Below are 21327 nucleotides of genomic sequence, written 5' to 3'. Positions count from 1 at the left end.
AACAAAAAGCAACAAAATTAAAACAGTTGAGACTTTTATTTCACATTAGATAAAAACTTTAAAGTATCAATGTTGTTATACAGTAACAAAGCAATCTTCAACATTATCTCGGAGATCTGGATCTCTTTCCAGATGATGCTTCATAACACTTGATGACATCAAGTTACATTGTTAGGGTATAACATCCCCTTGTTTACGATGGCGACACAGGATAACGTTTATACAAATCTAACACCGCTCTCAAACTATATTTAAGACTTCCAAAAATGAACAATCCCAAGAAACATTTTTTTGCCCCGAGAATCTTCATTCTTGTATACGAACGACATTTTTATTAGTTATGGAAATGATAAAATAGATCAGACCTATTATTCAGATATAAAATTTAATTACAAAGTGCAAGTATTAGAATTATGAAATCAATCAGACTCGCCTTATTTTTCGAGTAGCCGCCGCAGGTGAGGTTTACTATTTTACGACTACTTTAATGCGTCCGTGTTCTTTTAACACCGTAAAAATCCACAATTTTCCTTCAGCACATTCACACATCACTGCCGATACTCGAAAGCTACCTATAAACTTATTTCAACAATCCTTAATAACATAAATATTTCTAACTCCTGAGTGTTATTTGCATAATTGAAGCAATTTTGCTATCCTGTTCAGCATTCACAAGTTGTAAATTCTTCAGAGAAAAGGGAAGTAAATCAAGGGGAAACATGTATCTAAGGATATCACCACGTGATGCATTTAAATCACGTGGTTGTTCCCAAGATACACTAGTTAACCTCATCCTCCTCCAGTCCGTCTTGCCGGTCTGTACCCAGTACCGCCTCCACCCATTAGAGGATTATAATCTGAAAGCAGACACAATTAATCTAAAACTCGCCAATTCATTTAAAATACTGCATACAGGCAAATTGAGAAAGTTTAGCCCCCTGTTATGTTCACTCAGACTCAGAGAGAAACATTTTTCCCCGTTCTGAATTCACCAAAACTCTGTAACAGTACTTTAAAATAACGAGTATATTTAAATTTGCTCAGTTTTGAATTCATCCAACACTTTTAAAACTACTTCAGGATAATGAGTATATTAGATCTGCTCAGTTTGGAATTTGCCCTATCAGGATGTGGACAAAATGGACAATTAACAGGACAACAGTTTACTAGTATATAGTAACAAACTAAAAATGTCCCAGTATCTGGCAACAAACTAAATATTTCCTAGGATATAGTAACTAACTAAATATTTCCTAGGATATAGTAACTAACTAAATATTTCCCAGGATATAGTAACAAACTAAAAAAAATTTCAGTATATAGTTACAAACTAAAATTTCCCAGTATTTAGTAACAAACTAAAATTTCCCAGTATTTAGTAACAAACTAAAATTTCCCAGTATATAGTTACAAACTAAAATTTCCCAGTATTTAGTAACAAACTAACCCAGTATATACGAGTAGTAACGTGTTTAGTATATAGTTACAAACTAAAAATTTCCCAGTATATAGTAGCAAACTAAAAATTTCCCAGTATATAGTAGCAAACTAAAAATTTCCCAGTATTTTGTAACACTAAAAATTTCAAGTATATAGCAACAAACCTAATATATCCCGGTCTATAGTAAGGTTTCTAGTATTTACTTACAAACTAAAAATTACCAGTATATTAGTAACATTTCTAGTATGTAGTTACAAACTAACAATTTCCGGTCTATAGTAATATTTCTAGTATTTAGTTACAACCTAACATAGGTCTATAGTAAGAAGGTCAATCAAATTTATATCCTATTTGTGTTTTACAATTCACTCACGAGTTTTAACGAATGAAGACGCGTCACCCGAGTGGTAGGCGAAGAGCCATTTTGACATATGTATGTGAATCTCGAAAGCCAAAGGCTCAAGTTGCATGAAATTTGCTTAACGTAAGTCTCAAGGTCATAGGTCGCATCATTCTATAAAATGAAAATTCAAAGGTCAAACCATTCTATAAAACTGAAAATTCACAGGTCAAACCATTCTATAAAACTGAAAATTCACAGATCAAACCATTCTATAAAACTGAAATAATTGATAATGAACAGGGCCGTAAATTACATGGTGGCGGAGGAGGCAGCTGCCTCCTCCAACTTTTGAGCCAAAAAAAAATTAAAATTTAAAGTTCATTAGAATTTATGTTGTTTCCAATAACTAAGAACATGATACCTCCCTTAAAAAGCATTCCAAATCTTTCTTTTAGAATGAGTTAGTCAAGTAACATCTTAGAAGGCCCTAGAATCAAGGATTTTGCACGAAACGTGTTCAGTGTGCACAAAATGTGCTCAGCGTCTGGGGGCCGCCCAGGCCCCCGCCTAATTTCCTGCCTCCTCCAAATTGAAGGTTAATTTACGGCCCTGATGAACTACTCACAATTTTATACAACTGAAATAACTGATAATGAACTACTCACAATTCTATAAATCTGAAATAACTGATAATGAACTACTCACCATTCTATAAATAACTGATAATGAACTACTCACCACTTTGACGTAATTTTGGTTTTGGCTTAAGTTTATTTTGACTTGTCTCTGAAGAATCGTCTTTCTGCAAAACCAAGAAACAGCCATTGAAATGAAGTACTCTGCAGTAAATACAACAATCAATAAAAGACAGTTTTAATTAATCAAAATACTGTTTCAATTAATGGTAATGATATTCGTTTTCAGGGTCTTTCAGGCATCCGACACACAAAGCATTTTTTTTATTTCCGTTTCTACTAATCTATCAAAGTTAGACAAAGTCCTTCCGAGACAAAATTACGTCAACCTCTATCTCATCTCCAGGGGTACGCTCACGAGATTTGGCCTATTATTGTACATCAAGTTGCCTTACAACTCTCGTCGGAATTGATCTTGTCCGCAGTAATAGTATTGTACGTTTAATATTTTTTTTTTGCTTCACAAGAAGTTTTCAAGATCACTGTACATAAATGTATATTAGAATTTTAACTGTCACCAAAACAACGAAACATTTGTCTATTAAACACCTATAACCTATAATATAAATGCCTATCATTCAAAATCATTATATTTTACTTTCAAGTCATATGTATTTTTTCTCCTTCCAATTTAAACTAGTTTTCTGGCAATTTTGTCTCCCCTCCTTTATTTCTGTCTATCTTTTTATGCCCCGTAATCAGCGTGTCGGGGACATACAGTTTTTGGTCTGTCCGCCTGTCTGTCAAATTATCCGCGAAAAGTTTGAAAACTTAAACCCTGCCCATAACTTTGGAAAAGATGGTGATAAGGTTTTCATACTTCAAATAGGTACTCCTCGTAACAAGACCTTCCTTTTGGTACTTTGTGACCTTTAACTCGTGGTTTGACCTATTTTAGATAAACGTGAACCTTGGCCATAACTTTGAAAGGTTAGTTCTTGTGCTTTAATATTTCCCATGAGTATTCCCTGGGACAAGACCTATCTTTGGGTACCAGATTTACTTTGCTGTCGTACAGAGCACAGGGGCTAAGCCCGTTTTGGGTCCGAACTCTGTGATACCATATATATTTATGGTATCACAGAGTTCGGGCCCAAAACGGGCTAAGTCCCTGTGGTACAGAGACATCAGTTTTTCACACACACACACACACACCCCTTTTGTTTTTAATTGCTTTGCTTAATTTTTCATAATTTGAATTTCACTTAACACATGACAAATGCAATAATATAGATGTACATGCAAGTATCCTAATGTGTAGAATTTATGAAATCATCTTAATTAGAAGACTCCATTAGGCATCAATGCCCGCTGTCTAATCTTACATGTATTATGCATTTAGTACATAATAAAATATGTTTAAAATGAACATCACTAAAACAAATCAAATTCTAGAAATACGCATCTTCCTTACGATTTTTCAGTTTTAAAACGTAGGCGATTCTGTGAGCATTGACATAATTCAAAACACGGTGTAACTATCGGCTGAGACTTATTAAATTAGGCTCTCTTATGTTTACGAATTGTGACAAAATAGCGGTATTTAAACGATTCAAGGCAACATTTCATTGATAACTGAAATATGAGACTATCATCTAATCATGATTTTTATTTCAATACTGGGTTCTTTCACCGCAGCAAATGCAGGAGATATTACGCATCACTTTCAAATTCTTAAGGCAAAGTAGCTTTTCTGAAAAAGCATCGCACACTGTCGTGTCAAAATACAATACAAGCACACAACTATTCATTATAAATAAGGTCTTAATGAATGCCTATAATTAAAACATAAAACCATAATGAAAAAACCTGTTATATGCAACAAGTTTCTAACGATAACCAAATTATCCGGAAATTGAAATCAGTCAGAATAATAACTAATCTGTCATTTAGGACCGATTGACGGAGGAGAAACTCGTATTCCATTCTCAGCCGAACTAATATAGCGACAATACCTCATGTTTCTAGGTATCAGATTAAAAGCGCTAGGCATAAACTATCTAAAAAGTCTGCCGGACTAACAAATATCCGTTAATAATACGACAATCAAACTTTCAGCAAGCCTTGTAAAGATTTACTTCCCACGTTTTTATCTTCTTGTGCATAACATGTAGCCCCCCCCCCCCTTTCCACCTATTATTATTGTTTAAATGTATCAGTCTAACGACTTAGGCATCGAGAATTTGTGTTATTAGTAGAAATACCGGCATGTTTCATGATGATAAAAGAATGTATGGTAAATTTACATGCTTTACAGATTTATAGTTAGAAAATCAAAACTTTAATCGATAACAATTGTTTCAGAAGTCGCACATTAATGTAATAACGAAAGCATGGGCACATCCTGCATTCAGATGTTTAGGTGTATAACAAATATAAAGAAATTGGCACGTCAGAAACAGGTGAGTAAATGGTTCCCATTTCTCTAGCACAGTCATCTGGAGTCCCTTAAGTTTTGGTAACGTTTTACCACTCCATACTTCACCAAGTACTCCTTCATAAGCGAATGCCAATGTCCACCAGCAATATCGTTTATAAGAGTAGGTTATTCTCTTCAGCCTCAGTCACGATTCTCACAATGGAGTGAATAACTCCATCCCGAAGTCTTCATTTAACAAGAGCTCTGCAAGACGGGACATATCCCCTCGCAACGAGTGTCAACAAGCTTTTTATATGAAGTTCCGTAGTGACCTTGACCTTTGGACTCCAAAATTAACAGGGTTTGTCCTCTCTTGATAACAAAGCTACATGTGAAAATTCAAATCAATCAGGTAAAACCACAGGGGCTAAGCCCGTTTTGACCCGAAACTCAACTCATGAGTTTCGGGTCAAAACGGGCTTAGCCCCTGTGGGCAAAACATGTGGCCTGTAGATGTGTATAAGCTCAGTCTTATCACACATACTCACCCACATACACACGGTCCCGTTACTATACCCCCTCTCACAATGAACAGCGGGGGGATAATTAAGGAACAGTATAAATGATGTTATGATCGCCTTTTGCAGTCGAAACTAATTCCTACCCAAAGCATCAAGTCTTTCATCATTGACTCAATAGATATAGCCCAGAATCACAGCAACCAACGTGTGACATTTTATTTTTGTAAACCAAACATATTTCATGCCAACTGAAAATTGACCCTGAAAAACACCGAGGCAGTAATGCTGTTGTCATTTTTTGTATTTTGTTGCCTGTTGAAGTTTGCCGTGTCTGTGGACCCAACATTGTAATACTGAACTTTATTGCCTATATATTGTTTGTATAGAGGGTGCCCTAGTGGTCTTTCAGTTCCTCTCATGGAATGAAGTCTACATTGAGCTTCACAATATCCTGAAACCATTGTTTACAAGTAATTGGTCATATTCCTTCTTTACATGATGTACACTCTCATCTTTCCGATCGTAGTCTTTCTGTTGGTCTGCTGGGGGTAATGCCAGAAGTACCCGCCCGATTCAGAGAGAGAGAGAGAGAGAGAGAGAGAGAGAGAGAGAGAGAGAGAGAGAGTCTTTCCAAGAGGAATAGGATTGGCTAGTTTAGGCAAGTATTACGCGGTTGAAAACAGACAAAGGCAGCCAATGTAAAGGTACTTTGGATTTACATGTCAGAGGATCAAACAAAAAAATTGACGCGCCTGGTAATTAAATTCAAATAAGAATAAAAAAAAGAAATTGTCGTACCTGTTCACTGCCAGTTTCATATTTCTATTTGACTCGTGAACATCACTATGTTAAAAAGTAGAACTAATACAGCATATAAAGAAATGGAGAGATCAAAGTTTGCTCCCAACGTCAAAATTGTAAAATCTTCTCTATAAACGCAAACTAACAGTCACCAACATTTGGTCAATAACAATCATTTGCTACTTCAAAGTTTATAATTCCTCATTTAGGTAGGTTCATACGTCACAAAGAGCTTGTTTTGTTTGTAAGATTAAAAATCTTTATAAATTTGAACAATTCCAATCTCAAACTAAAAAAATTAATAATAATTAAAAAAAAACAAAAAAACAAAAAACAAAAAAAAAACCAAAACAAAAACTAACACCCACCCCCATGATTTCCAAAAGATTCCGATTACAAATAAAAATGCGCGATATTTCTGGCAAAAAGCAGTGAACATGACGACTTTTGCATACTGAAAACATAACATAGTGGTCATCTCTTGTCATCAGTAGCTACAAATAAGACGAAAGCTGTTTACCACTACTATTATCAATTGATGCCGGTTAATTGCGACTGTCCATCAACAAATGGCTAAGGTATTTTTGAAATGCCATTAAAATCCGCGGCATTTAACTTTTCTTTTAACGGTAAAAAACACATGGGATTGTAATGCTTTCTGAGCCAGATAAAATAGACCTATACCATTTCATTAGTTTTTCATATTCCATTACTTTCTGTTACATTTGTTTAAAACAACACTAATCAATTTTGTCAAACTCCTTGCTGATATATTGAAAGATTTACTACTTTAACGTTAAAAGAAAAGTGATGGTGTATCAGCAATCCTTCCATACGCAAAACAGTTTCATCGCCATCATTTCAAGGCGACCAAAACCTCCAGTTACAGCTGTTTTAATTACGTTATAAGATGGACCGTTTACTACGTGAGTAGGAGAAAACCGTTGTCCAATAGTGCCGAAGAGGGCGGCTACCCAACCATCATAAATTCCACACGATGACATGAACTGCTTCAGAGAGAAAACGGTCCGTTACCACACAAGCATTCAGGATCTTTGAAGGTAAGTTCTATTAATATTTTGTCTATACGATCTAGATTTGACATAGAATATACAAATAATAAAATTACATGAATGCAGTAATTGTGCAATAATTTTTTATCTATAAATTTAGTAGTAGTGGTAGTAGTAGTAGTAGCAGAAATAATCGAAAAACTAAATAGATAAATATTAAGTAAGTTGAGAAAGAAAGCACGATACCTATTTGTTAACTCAGTTTGCATTTTATTTTATGAAGACAATCAAATGATATAAACCTTCATACATACATCAACATTATAAAAATACTGAGCAAGGTCAATATAATGCTGTAACCTTATATACTGTAAATGGTACTACTCTAATTACGAAGTCTCACATAAAATGTATCTTTACAAATTGAATTCAGACTTAGGAGATGCAAATCTGAAATTTAATTATAAAGAAATCTACAGCCTTCAGTGACTATGCATCAGTTGAACACCATGTTCATCAGCGAGTCTAAATTTCCAAACGTTTAGTTTCAAAAATTTGTTGTCTTTATGTTTCATAAAAATTCAGCAAATCTGATGTAATTCATTAACATTACAATTTTAGAATTAAATTTAAACAATTTTATTGAATATTGGGGAGCAGGACATTGCTCTGTTATCTCTCCCTATCTTACAATTATGTTTTAGATTGACAACTTTCCCTCACATTAATAACAGTGATAAGCGCTTCATATCAGTTCGTGTGTAGTCACATCTACTTTTTGAATGCAAATATACTAACTAAAACATGACATGATATCTAGTTGGTGGTGATTTTCTGACCCCTTAAGAGTATGAAACAATTTGGCTGATTTTAATGAAGTCACGAGTACAAGTAAAATAAAAACATGACAAATTACGAGCGTCTTTCTAAGCGACGAGAGCGATAGTTGTTTTAATGTTAGATTATATATATATATCTATATTCCAGTATCATTTTCATTTAAAAAATTAAAAAAAAATAATTTGTTGTTCATTCAAAAAAAAAAAATAATTGCATTTTTGAAAATGTATAAGGGTATAAACTGCGATGCTTCAGGCGGACATTGATGAAGCCCGTTAGTTCTTCATCAAAAGTATGCCTGCGTGAAGCATTGCACTATACACGTTATACTCGCATGTATTTTAAAAAAGGAAATTTACTTACACATATTTACATTCTACTTTGTTTGCTGTCGGAATTCCCATTTGTTAAAATATACATGTACTATATTTATCAACATTCATACGCGCATTGGTCACAATTACATCGAACTCTAAAATAAATGGCCATCATCACAATTTGTACAGAAACATTGGAATCGTATATGTATTTGACAATATTTCGCAATGACACCACTGTGGAAAACTGGACAATAATATTGACGCCATAATGCAAGGCCGATTAGTTATAAGTTGTAAAAAGCAATCAGGACAATTTCATATCTGTTCATAAAGCAACTACAGTCATATGAATAAAATGTAAAATATTTCACACTACGAGACTTAGACCCCCCAATGGAAATCAAGTGTTAGTCTAATATTTTGCCAGTATTTTCAATTTTATCATCATATCTCATTTGAAGTAAGGTAACGCCTGTTCATAAAATCTCGGTGAGGGTACGTGTATTGGCATCAAAATACTACAATCTAGTGGCTTCAACATTCGATCTCTGAGGACAAAACGGGATTACATCTGCTAAAAAAGGCCAATGGCTTAATACAAAAGGACAAAAACATATTAATCAGCTACTTGACAAAAATGTAAAAGATGCAATTGTAAAGTGATAAATAAAATCACTTGCAGTAGGCACCAGTCCGTGGGGATTTCTCCGAGAGGCGTCGTTAAGTTACACACCATTGCGTTAACGATAAAACGCATCAAATCCTTTTTAATTTACTTTCCAAAGTTCTCTTGTCATGGAAATTTCCCTGAGATTACTGGAATAAGTCGATTTCCTCACATTACATAAAACAATTGGGAAGAGAATCAACTACAGACAAGCTGTGTTCAAGATTTGAGTGACACCTGAACAAATCGTGACCTACGCAAAATTTCAACGCCAACGGAGTCAAGTTAAGGACTGCAATTGTATTCAATCAATAGATTGAGTTTCAAAAAAATGAAATACAAGACGCATCTAAAGAAGATAAAGTCAAATTCCGATAGATGACATTGCAAACTTTTTTTTCTAAAGATTCCATTTATTTTTGAAAATCATCTGAACTCCTTTATTTTGGGAATACATACATCGTTACGATCCTTACTATATACAGACACGGTTTGAAAAAAAACAAAACCCTCTCACATTTACTATATTACAATTATTTCGTGATCTATATTCTACTAAATTTCAATTGCAGGTTCTAATATGAATATACTCTATACTTGGTACCCTTACATCAGTAATTACTTAGCTCTAAATAAAGGTTGTAGTCGAGAGAAAAGCGAATGAATCGCATATTGTTTCCAAACATCACCTTATATGTTTTCAATAAGTTCTGGTGTTCTCTCAGCCTCTCCCATTTTTTTTTTCGAACTGTAGAGCTATATCTATAATCTCTGCCACACTAAGATAAGAGCAAGGGAAAGTAAAAAAAAAAAAAAAAAAAAAAAATCAACCGCAAACTTGAATAGCATAATGAGGTTTGAACGAATAAAATATAAAGATATTTTTCCTAAAATTGTTGCGCTACACCACATTAACCTGCATAAGAAATGTGGTAAGAACCACTGTTTCTGTTGTTCGTTCAGAAAAAAAGAACAAAACCTCTACGTTAAGCATCCAACTAAATCTTATGTATTTAACTATAGTGCTCAGGTTTACGGTTATTTCGTGGAACTAACGGCAATTATGTCATAGCTTGAAGCCCTTCCGTCGTTTTTTGTCATGATACCTGAAATACATCTACGCTTTTCCCCGACATTTAGATAGTAAAATTTAGATTTTTGATCATCGCCACTTACAATTTGACTCAATTTATGAGCTCAATATTTAACATTACAGCAGTTCAATTGGCCATCTTCAGGTGATTGTATAGACTTAATATGGAAATAGCTTATAAATGCTGCATAACAGCGTGTAATGTCGACACTCCTCTGTAAAGTTTATGGCCCAAGAAAGAAGACTCATAAACAATGCAAGTCAGAACTGCTTGGTGACGTCGGTGCCTGAGCAAGAAGCTCTGACCAATAAATGCGATTTAATAACAGAAAATGTTTGTAACCGTACAACCCCTCTGAAACGGAAATGAAAGAATGAAATATAAATCTTCACAAATTACTTTCGCAGGATTGTAATAGATATTAGTGAGGATACTCATGCAAAAGGGATACAATTTCACTTTTGATTACTCCAACAGAAACAATCATGCGCTTTTCATATTCTAGAATCATGTGACAAGGTCAAGGTATTTATTTAGATGGGTAAAAGAAGGAATTCGAGTTGATGTTGACAAACAGTAAACATAAAACATGTACAAATTTCAAATATATATGTATTTTATTTCCTTGTAGGAAACAACAATGCAAGGAATAAATTTTCATCGACTTTGGAGATCAGCCCTAGTACTCTTTTCATTTGTACTGTTCTGTTCGTGTACAGCGAGCGCATCACGTGACGACTTTCAGACTGTCCCTACGGATCGGGAAATGGGCGGAGAGCTTGCTTACATTCTATCCAATATTCGTCAAAAGTTACGGAACACTGACTCAGAATCATTTCCAGTTTTATTGCAACCTTCATCATTAAATGCCAAAAGATCCATTTTCGGAAACAGATCTACACAAAAACGCGGAGGGATATGGATTTGGATGCCGGCGCAGGGATACGTGTCTGTACCACGTGACGAAGTCAGTGGAGGAGGTAGCAAAGGCGCTTCATCAAATCTCCTTAGATACGGTTAACGGACAGTTTTGTCTTCATGGATTTATGCCAATCACCATGACAAGCATTTGTTTATTTTTTCAAAATAAAGCAGATATATAAATTTCCGTTTTCCTTTTCAATTTTACAGTTGACTATCAATGTACATGTACAGAGACTGGTAAGTATATTTTTTCTGCTAACAACAAATTCGATCATTGATATGGTGCAATGGAATGCTTGCCATCTTTACTGATAGAAAAATATGCATTGGATTATTTTGAACCCTAAGCCTATATAGATTTTAATATTCTTATACCAGCTAGGGTATATGGATACATACAGTCCTTCAAAATCATTTTCTTGCGCATGAAAAATGTTTACCCAAATCAAATAAAAGCTAGCTTTTAATATCATCCCAGCCGGTTGATTCACTTACTGGTTTAACCTTTGACCTGTAACCTTTCCCCTCTTGAAGACTGTCCCATTCTTCTATTTTCTGTTTTCTTTTCTCTTCTTCCCTCTAAAGGATAAATAAAAAGAAGCATTCCAAATTTTATTAACAGAAATATGAATAATGATGATACATTTTATGTATTGTAGTCTACTATGATCTCCTTGATTGTGTTTTGTAATACTTTGTAATAGAAAGATAAAGGCTGTAAAGAGATTGGAAGATCACATTCCTCCCATATAAAAAAAAAAGCCCACTTCAACTTGTTCAAACTTCAAAGACATGTATGTTCCATGATATGCCTACTGTGTAAGTAAACACTTGAATACAAAACATTCTGGTTTGGATTTTTTTTTAAGTGTACACGTTTGGTATTTATTTTTTTACAAATTTGACATCTAAAATGAAAAAGTTCCTTGAATAATCAGATAGATAAATTTGATATTTTAGTTTATATCTTGCATCTCTATTCGTTTGTGTGAGAAACCTACTAGAATGTGGTTTCTGAGAAGTGGTCATGTGACACAATGTGGGTCATGTGACAAAGGTGGTCATGTGACAAAGGTGGCCATGTGACGGTGGTCATGTGACAAAAGTGGGCTATATGACAAAGGTGGGCCATGTGAAACAAGGTGGTCATGTGACAAAGATGGTCATGGGACACATGATGGGTCATGTGACAAGGATGTAACTGTAAGGAGGCAACAAGAGAATCAGCTTTTGAGATCTGAATCTTGATCCAAAGTTTTTGTGGTGGGGAGGGGTGATCTGTGGAATGCTTTATTTTAACTACTCTCTTTTTCCCTTTGGGTTTTAGATCTCAAGATGAACACTGAAACATAAATCTATCCATTACGACCAGCTTGGTTTCAGAATTTACAGATACCTGTCTCTGCTGCTCAGCAAACATGGCAGCCTTAGCATCATGTTCCTCTTGGAGCCTCATCCTGGCCCTCTCCATAGACTCTAGTCTCTTCTGAGCTGTGTCTGGGTCTACAGAACAAAGAAAATGTACTAACAGGTTTAGAAGCTAACGTTTTATGTCACCAGTCCAGCTGGACTGATGGGGTATAATTTCAACCAGTCTGCAGAAAAATTTACCAATCCAACTGAGTTTTCCAGAAATAATTAAACATACATGTATTTAATCTCGTTAATGTTATTAAAATGAAATTTAACTAAATATGCCTCAGAAAATATTGTGGGATTTATATTTACGAATATTTATCTAGACATCAAAGCATGACAAATGTGTGTTTAAAATTTCATAAGTATATTTTCCAAAATGATGCTTTAGAAAATTAACCAGTCCCATCGGACTGACTAAAGCAAATGTCAGTCAGTCTGCCAGACTTTTAACCAGTCACGAATTGACAGGCATATTTTAATTTCAAGCCCTGTACTAAAGGTCCAATATATATCTAGATGTGGGACCCTATAGTTTTCACTCTATCTGTCCATCCATCCAGAATGTTTTATAAGTACCCTTTTTCTTACAGCAATGACATTTTGCACCTGTGCAACCAAATTGTCGCAAACCACAGTCAAAATGTATGATCCTCTCCCCATAGGACCAGTATGGAGGTACATGTACTTTAATATACTTATAAAATTCCCACATTGATATAAGTTACCAATGTGTTTTATGTAAGGTCTAAGAATACTCATTCATTATACTGCTATAAGAAAGAGTCCAAAGTCTCTCACAAAATTATGCAATCATTGTAATGCTCTATACATCTATGAACTATTGCTTTTAACAAGACAACCTATGAATTGTTCATATCTTCATTGCGGAGTAAAAATGAACCAAAATTTTAAGTCAACACAATTAGTGTTTTATACAGACCTCTTTAAAAATTCCCACACATGTAACCAACTTTTGTATATTGATATTGAATGCTATTGCAGCTAAACATGATCCAGAGTACAGAACACATCAGTAAACTTTAGCAGCTTAATGGCATGCATATATTGGTATTTTTAATGTACAGCATTTGATAAAAAAAAAAGCTTCACTGGAGGATGTCACAGAAGCATAAAAAAACCCTGTCTACATTACTTTCCACTTCTGACAAATGTCCTTGTTCTGAACTGAAGCCAGCTTCTGTAGTACGGGAAGATCAAACAAAAGCAAAGCCTCTTACTAGACCATCTTAATGGGAGGCAAGGAAGGTCAGATTCGTCTTCGTTAGTTTTGATGGCATTTCTAGACAGACCCTATTACCCTACCACGGGTTTTTGACGGGAGATGTTAAAGTACACATTATAGTCTTTTTAATTTCAATTTAAAACCTCTGTCGATGAAAACAGCTTCCTGATTATTTTCTTGAAACAGGAGTCTGAAAAGTAGTCCATCAATTTAACTCATTTTATGACATTGGCCAAAGCAGTGATGAATAAATACAACATAAAACTATACCAAAATAATACAATAAAAAATATTTTTGAGTGGTTAGTAATAGTAATACGTAAAAACTTCATTGTAAATATAAACAAGAGTACCACAAACCAAACATAATATGCCCGAGAAAATGCTTACAAAGGCCATAATTTGTAGAATTTTGATACTACATCAGCCATCATCAGGCTGTGACATTCTTTGCATTATATGAATATAGGACAACCATGTCCTTTATTCAATATATTTGCTCAAAACGGACTAAGTTCAATAACCTGTAATTGTCTCAAAAATTGAAGAAAATCAAAATCCTTGCCACATGCACATCTTCCATACCCATACAAATACTCTGTATAATAAAAAGGTCTTAACTTGAAAAGTGTGGAAGAAAAATAAAAGACAAAAAGGGGCAAAACTCCTGCAAGAGGGGTCGAAATGGATCATAATTGTAACATATGATCTAGTGTGATCCACAAAGGAACTACACAGCAAGTTTCAACTTGATATGTAAAAAAAATGAAATTAAAAACAGAAAACCACGAACGGATGGATGTACAGATATCACTGTACTGCAATACATCTTGTATAAAGACGGGCATATAAAAATTAATTGCAGGTAAAAATAAGTACATATGAATTACATGTATCATTGTTCTGTGTAGAGACCAATTACTTTTATTGGGAGTTGGATTTCGTTTAACGCCCTCAAAGTAATCAGGTACAGCATACATGGATATATTGCTGGGGACTTATGTGTGAGCCACATCACACCTTCATCTTTTTTTGATACATAGCAGACATAATAGAAAATATCCACTAAACATATAGTCCTTTATTCAAAACTCAATTTCAATACAGAAAGAAATGTTTCATCAAACCTGCATCAAATGAAACAGAGATAAACAGAGATAATTTTTTTTCAATTTACAGTGTATACATGTACATGTATATAAGTAAAATAAACTTCAGATTCAATTTTCATGAGCATTATGAAATAACCATCCTTATTCTAAATTGCAAACTAGGAAAGGATTAGTGAAAATAATCAATATGAAATATTTAAAAAAAGACCAACAAAAAAAAAGAAAAAAAAAAAAAGACAAATCCCAGTGAAATTACTTTCGATACATAATATTTTTTTTAATGTAGAAACGGCTCCACTCCCAGGAGTACATTCAGTCCTTTGATTATTCGTACATATAAATATATTCCATATATTCCGCATATGTTTTGATTTTCCAGAACTGCAATTTTAGTCTCAGAAATGCAGTTTGGTTATAAATCGAGTCAGTAGTGAATCTTTTCTGCAAAGTTGTGCAAGAATATTAAAGGGTCTATTCCTGTCTATGAATACATGAAACCCTGTCATTACATAACTCAAAGACACAAACTCTTTTGATAGATGAATCAGACTTCAAAGTGGCTTTCTTCTTTAAAACTTTCTTTTTAATTTTGATAAATCAAGAAAGGCCATTCATTTGCTTTGATAGTCCTAATTATGAATACTCTACTAATAACAAAATTTAGGACAACTAAATTAGACACGAAGCTTGTTTTGCACCAGAAAACTATAGCCAACCAGTCACAGACTCATTGAATGCTACAATTTCTTGGGATCGGCATCTCAGAAGTATTTCATCAGACAATAAAAACTTTTCTCCAAATAACCCTGATTCAGATTGCATGCTAATAATCAACACAGCAGCAGTTTGAGATGTCTGGAGCCCATTACATCTGTAGCATGACCTACTATTCACCACCACAGGACCGGTCCTCAATTCAGGTTCAGATTGTACCCATCATGCCCTGTAAACGTACATTTTAACACATGATATTTTTTCTGCCAAGTCTGTGGTCACATAAAATCCGCCTAATTTCATATCAGCGGACTTAAAGTAAAAGCTATTTTCATGTACGCCACATGCAACTCGGTGGAATTTAATACCCGCGGACCAAACCAAAAATGATAATTCCGCAAAATGATGATTGATGACTCCATGGAATGAAAGACGTCCACAGTACTTAAGGAGGTATTCTACATGGTCATAATGGCTGACTTCCTTTTAAAACATGGATGAAAATATGAATATTAGCAATATTTGTCTATTCATTTAAAAAATTATCGCCTAGCTAAGTAGCTCAGTAGGTGAGCACGTCGACTGCTGAACTGAAGATTATGTGTTCGAGTCCAGCTGGGGTTTTAAATTTTTTTTCAAATTGCTTTCTACTAAAACTGCATATTTTGACTAAATAAAGTAAATTTGAAAGTTTTCAAGTTCAAAATATTGTTATACATATCCTCCACTTTTCATCCATATCAAATTTCTCTGGTGTAGCTACCTCCTTAACCTACTATTCAACATGAAAGGACTGGTCTTTGATTGGGTTGGAGATTGTACCCATCATGCCCTGTTTTCTACAGAGAACTAATTTACCACTACTCACCATACTTTTTCTGGTAACTGATGTCTTCTGCCTTGGATTTCATTTCCCGAATTTTTGGGTTCAGTTTAGATTTTATGTAGATCAGAATGAGAATTCCCAGCAAAACAAACCAGCCATACTGCTGCAGAATTCCTAAACCTGAAAAATAACAGTCTGAATATGTTTATACAGTTTTTGTGATAATGCTTATCTATGTCAATTGTACTGTATACCAATTGAACACAAGTCATATTGATCAAATCAATAGGATAACAAGTTCTAACAACTCCTATTCATTGAATGCAGGAAACATAACATTATGACAGTCCCTTTCCTAAAATATCAATATAAACTGGTACATACACAATAATTTTAATACAAGAGAGAGAGAATACAAAGAGAGACAGAGACCAGGGGTGGATCCAGAAATTGCGATGGGGGGAGTGCACAAGTTCATGAGACTGGGGGTCGCCTTGAGGCCCCCAGTGGGTCCAGGGCAAAGCCCTGGTGGGGTCCAAGGGGCAAGGTTTCCGAAAGCTCCTGGATCTTACAGATTTCATAAGGCTTGAAATATTTCTCCTATTTATATAGTAATTAGTACTATTTTTTTTTAAAATCATTTTTGATAAGGTGAAATTAATAAAATGGTGCAAATTTTAAGGGTTTTTGGAAAATATGTTAGTTCTCTCAATAAAAGTAATTCAATAAATTGAAAGATTTTGTCATTTATTTCTCCGAGAGTGGAAGAAATTATTGCTTCTTTTATCATTTACATTTTTCTAAACAAGATATCTTAAATTTTAAAATTTTAGGGTCTCCGCCATTGGAGACACAGATAGAAACGTACAGAGGGAGTTGTATTTTCACTTGACATTTAAAGCTTTCCCATGATAAAAACTTTTCCAGTAATTGAAAGTAAAAGGTTTAATTCAGTTGGGAAAAAGACATACTGAATTTCATATGCATATGCCGATTTATTCATTGAATTGTTAAGTGAGTTGAACAATAAATATATGACCTACCAAAATATTCTGACTGAACATTGCAATTAAAGATAAATATAAGATCAAATATAAAAAGTTGAAACATGAAACACATTTAAAAAAAACCATACATAATCCAATGAAATTAAAAAGATTTTTAATAAAAATCTAAAATAAAAGGTGATAAAATATAAATAAACATTTTGAATTAAGTATATGAAATAGAAGATATCCACAGGCTTTATCAGTCACCTGAGTATTAATTAAAAGTATCACTAGTATCACTTATCAGTCACCTGAGTATGAGTTAAAAGTATCACTAGTCCCACGGGCCTTATTGGTCACCTGAGTATTAGTGAAAAGTATCACTAGTCCCACAGGCCTTATCGGTCACCTGAGTATTAGTTAAAAGTATCACTAGTCCACAGGCCTTATCGATCACCTGAGTATGAGTTAAAAGTATCACTAGTATCACTTTTCAGTCACCTGAGTATGAGTTAAAAGTATCACTTATCAGTCACCTGAGTATTAGTTATTGCCCTGGCTATGGAATCTAGAAAAAATTCCTGTTCTCTGCATCTCTAAATTCTAATAATCAGTAACAGTATAAAATAAGCTGTGGTCTTAGAATGTAAATGCCCCCAAAAGTGCCTATACTGATGAAAGACTTTACATACATATGTATTATGATATATATAATATTAACATGTTTTGGACCTGTCCTAGAGTCAGAACCCTTGGGTTGCGAAATTCACAATTCTGAGACGTACATCCTACATGTAAATATGTATTTAGTTTTTATTCCATATTAGCAAACTTGAAGAAGTCTTTCAAATGACAATGAAGATATAATCACTATAAAAATTTTGTCCCCACCCTGGAACTAAAACACTTTAATACCCCCTGGGATTATGAAGATATAATCACTATACCCCCTGGGATTATGAAGATATAATCACTATACCCCTGGGATTTTAAAGATATAATCACTATACCCCCTGGGATTATGAAATTTACAATTTTGGTAGAAGATTACCAATTCCTTCTAAATATCTATTGTAAGTTTCAATTAACTATCAATAGCATTAAGAAAATATTATTCAAGTGTTTTACACATATACACTATATGCACCAAGATTGGTCACATTCTGGAGTCAGAAGCTTTACCCTGGGGATCACGAAATTTATAATTTCCAGCTCTACATCACTATGCACTTAATTTTTCTTAATTAAAGATGTGTAATTGAAGATAAGATTTTTAAAAATTGGTCAATGGATGGCAGTTTTTGCCCTGCCCCTAAGACCTCAGGGATGCGAGAGTCCTGAAATTTACAATTTATATCCCCATTCTCCCAAAGATGCTTCATACCAAATTTGAAAGGAATTGGAATGGTAATTATCAAGAAGTTAAAAATATTCAATTCTTATAACTTTTTAATCACTAACCATTTTGGCCCCACCCCCCTGGGATCATGAAATTTACAATTTTGGTAAAGGGCTATATGCTCATCCTAAATATCTATTTAGTTTCAATATATCATTTAAGAAGATGCATTTTCAATGTTTTACACATAAACACTATATACCAAGTTTGGCCCCACCCTGGAGTCAGAACCTGAATCTACCCCAGGGATCATGAAATTTACAATTTTGGTTAATACCTTCCTGCTCTACATGGCTATATTATGCATTTGTTTTTTTTTTTTTAGAGGTGTGTGGTTGTTAGGGGTGTGTATTGCTCAAGATTTTCCAATACGATACAATATTCTCTGATGCGATATCCGATATATTGGATTTACAATGTAGTTAAGCATTTTCTGAAGTAAAATATTAAAATAAAAAAAAAATGAAGTGGTATAAAGGGACTGGTTCACGATTTTTGAACAAAATATTTTCAATTTTTGATGTTAGATATTAAAAGTATAACTCATTTAATGTTGACAACCAAAATTTTGACCTTCTGAATGCAAGAATAATAGCTATATTTTAGCCTTGAATCTGTGTTATGTAAACAAAGACGAGAGTCTTTTTATGTAAACAAACAAACAAGTGAAATATCAATTTGTAATGTAAAGCATCTTTATTTTGCATAGTCGCACATTTTAACTTTTAGATGACACATTTTACCCGAAGAATGCTTGAAATGTGAAAATTATTATAAACCTAGATCGATATCCATTTCTTTTGAAAATTTCGTAAACAATAACGTACCGCAATCTTTGTTTACAAAACAAATAATGAACTCTCTAATATCAGCTTCTGTGATCATGTATAACCTTATTTTTATGTGATTTTTTTTAAAAACATGTTAGACAGTAGATTTTGATCATTAAAAGTGAAAAATAAAATTTTGGGGAAAATCGTGAATCAGTCCCTTTAATATCTTTTATTTCATAACAAAACAAACAATGACAATTAAAGTCTGCATAAACTCCAATGTCACAATGTAAAAGCGGGGATTAAAGTCTGAGAAATCTCCGATATCACAATTTAAAAGCGGGTATTAAAGTCTGAGGAATCACTGATGTCACAATGTAAAAGCGAGGATTAAAGTCTGAGAAATCTCCGATATCACAATGTAAAAGCGAGGATTAAAGTCTGAGAAATCTCCGATATCACAATGTAAAAGCGGTTATTAAAGTCTGAGAAATCTCCGATATCACAATGTAAAAGCGGGTATTAAAGTCTGAGGAATCTCCAATGTCACCATGTAAAAGCGAGGATTAAAGTCTGAGGAATCTCTGATGTCACAATGTAAAAGCGGGTATTAAAGTCTGAGGAATCTCCAATGTCACAATGTAAAAGCGAGGATTAAAGTCTGAGGAATCTCTGGTCACAATGTAAAAGCGGGTATTAAAGTCTGAGGAATCTCTGATGTCACAATGTTAAAGCAGGTATTAAAGTCTGAGGAATCTCTGGTCACAATGTAAACGCGGGTATTAAAGTCTGAGGAATCTCCAATGTCACAATGTAAAAGCGGGTATTAAAGTCTGAGGAATCTCCAATGTCACAATGTAAAAGCGGGTATTAAAGTCTGAGGAATCTCTGGTCACAATGTAAAAGCGGGTATTAAAGTCTGAGGAATCTCCAATGTCACAATGTAAACGCAGGTATTAAAGTCTGAGGAATCTCCAATGTCACAATGTAAAAGCGGGTATTAAAGTCTGAGGAATCTCCAATGTCACAATGTAAAAGCGGGTATTAAAGTCTGAGGAATCTCTGGTCACAATGTAAAAGCGGGTATTAAAGTCTGAGGAATCTCCAATGTCACAATGTAAAAGCGGGTATTAAAGTCTGAGGAATCTCTGGTCACAATGTAAAAGCGGGTATTAAAGTCTGAGGAATCTCCAATGTCACAATGTAAAAGCGGGTATTAAAGTCTGAGGAATCTCCAATGTAAAAGCGGGTATTAAAGTCTGAGGAATCTCTGGTCACAATGTAAAAGCGGGTATTAAAGTCTGAGGAATCTCCAATGTCACAATGTAAAAGCGGGTATTAAAGTCTGAGGAATCTCCAATGTCACAATGTAAACGCGGGTATTAAAGTCTGAGGAATCTCCAATGTCACAATGTAAAAGCGGGTATTAAAGTCTGAGGAATCTCCAATGTCACAATGTAAACGCGGGTATTAAAGTCTGAGGAATCTCCAATGTCACAATGTAAAAGCGAGGATTAAAGTCTGAGGAATCTCTGGTCACAATGTAAAAGCGGGTATTAAAGTCTGAGGAATCGTGTTCCTGTTAGAAGCCATTTTTAGATTATGAACTTCCATCCCGACTATTAAAAGGGCTATTTTTAAACCCGACATCATATCGTATCGTCGAAACACCGTATCGTATATCGCTGGACAGACGTATACCGGTACATTTCGATATACCGATATATTGATTCACCCCTAGTGGTTGTAGAAAAGATTTTTTTAAATTGGTAAATATTTGAGTTTTTGGCCCGTCCTTATAGCCCGGGGGGTGCAGGAGTTCTGAAATTTACAA

The 21327-nt window shown here is 34.2% G+C and overlaps 1 protein-coding gene and 1 long non-coding RNA gene across 2 annotated transcripts in view; one reads left to right on the top strand and one right to left on the bottom strand.

Moving 5' to 3' along the window:
* Window positions 1-17: 17 nt before the first annotated feature.
* Window positions 18-21327, bottom strand: part of LOC125678449 (selenoprotein S-like) — a 29774-nt gene continuing 8464 nt past the window's right edge. Inside the window, exons 2-6 of the mRNA XM_048916918.2 lie at window positions 16375-16512; window positions 12415-12521; window positions 11514-11597; window positions 2523-2586; window positions 18-857 (exon numbers count right to left, since the gene is read on the bottom strand). Of these exons, the coding sequence (XP_048772875.1) occupies window positions 790-857; window positions 2523-2586; window positions 11514-11597; window positions 12415-12521; window positions 16375-16512 (461 nt within the window). The 3' untranslated portion in view covers window positions 18-789. The remainder of the gene's footprint in view (window positions 858-2522; window positions 2587-11513; window positions 11598-12414; window positions 12522-16374; window positions 16513-21327) is intronic.
* On the top strand, window positions 6783-11198 carry LOC125678456 (uncharacterized). The gene is made up of 2 exons (XR_007371531.2): window positions 6783-7221; window positions 10726-11198. It is a non-coding gene; the product is annotated as an uncharacterized LOC125678456 (long non-coding RNA).

Source organism: Ostrea edulis, chromosome 2, assembly GCF_947568905.1.
Source record: "Ostrea edulis chromosome 2, xbOstEdul1.1, whole genome shotgun sequence".
NCBI lineage: Eukaryota > Metazoa > Mollusca > Bivalvia > Ostreida > Ostreidae > Ostrea > Ostrea edulis.
The sequence above is the reverse complement of the archived record's forward strand: the minus strand, read 5'-3'. Positions and strand labels throughout refer to the sequence as shown.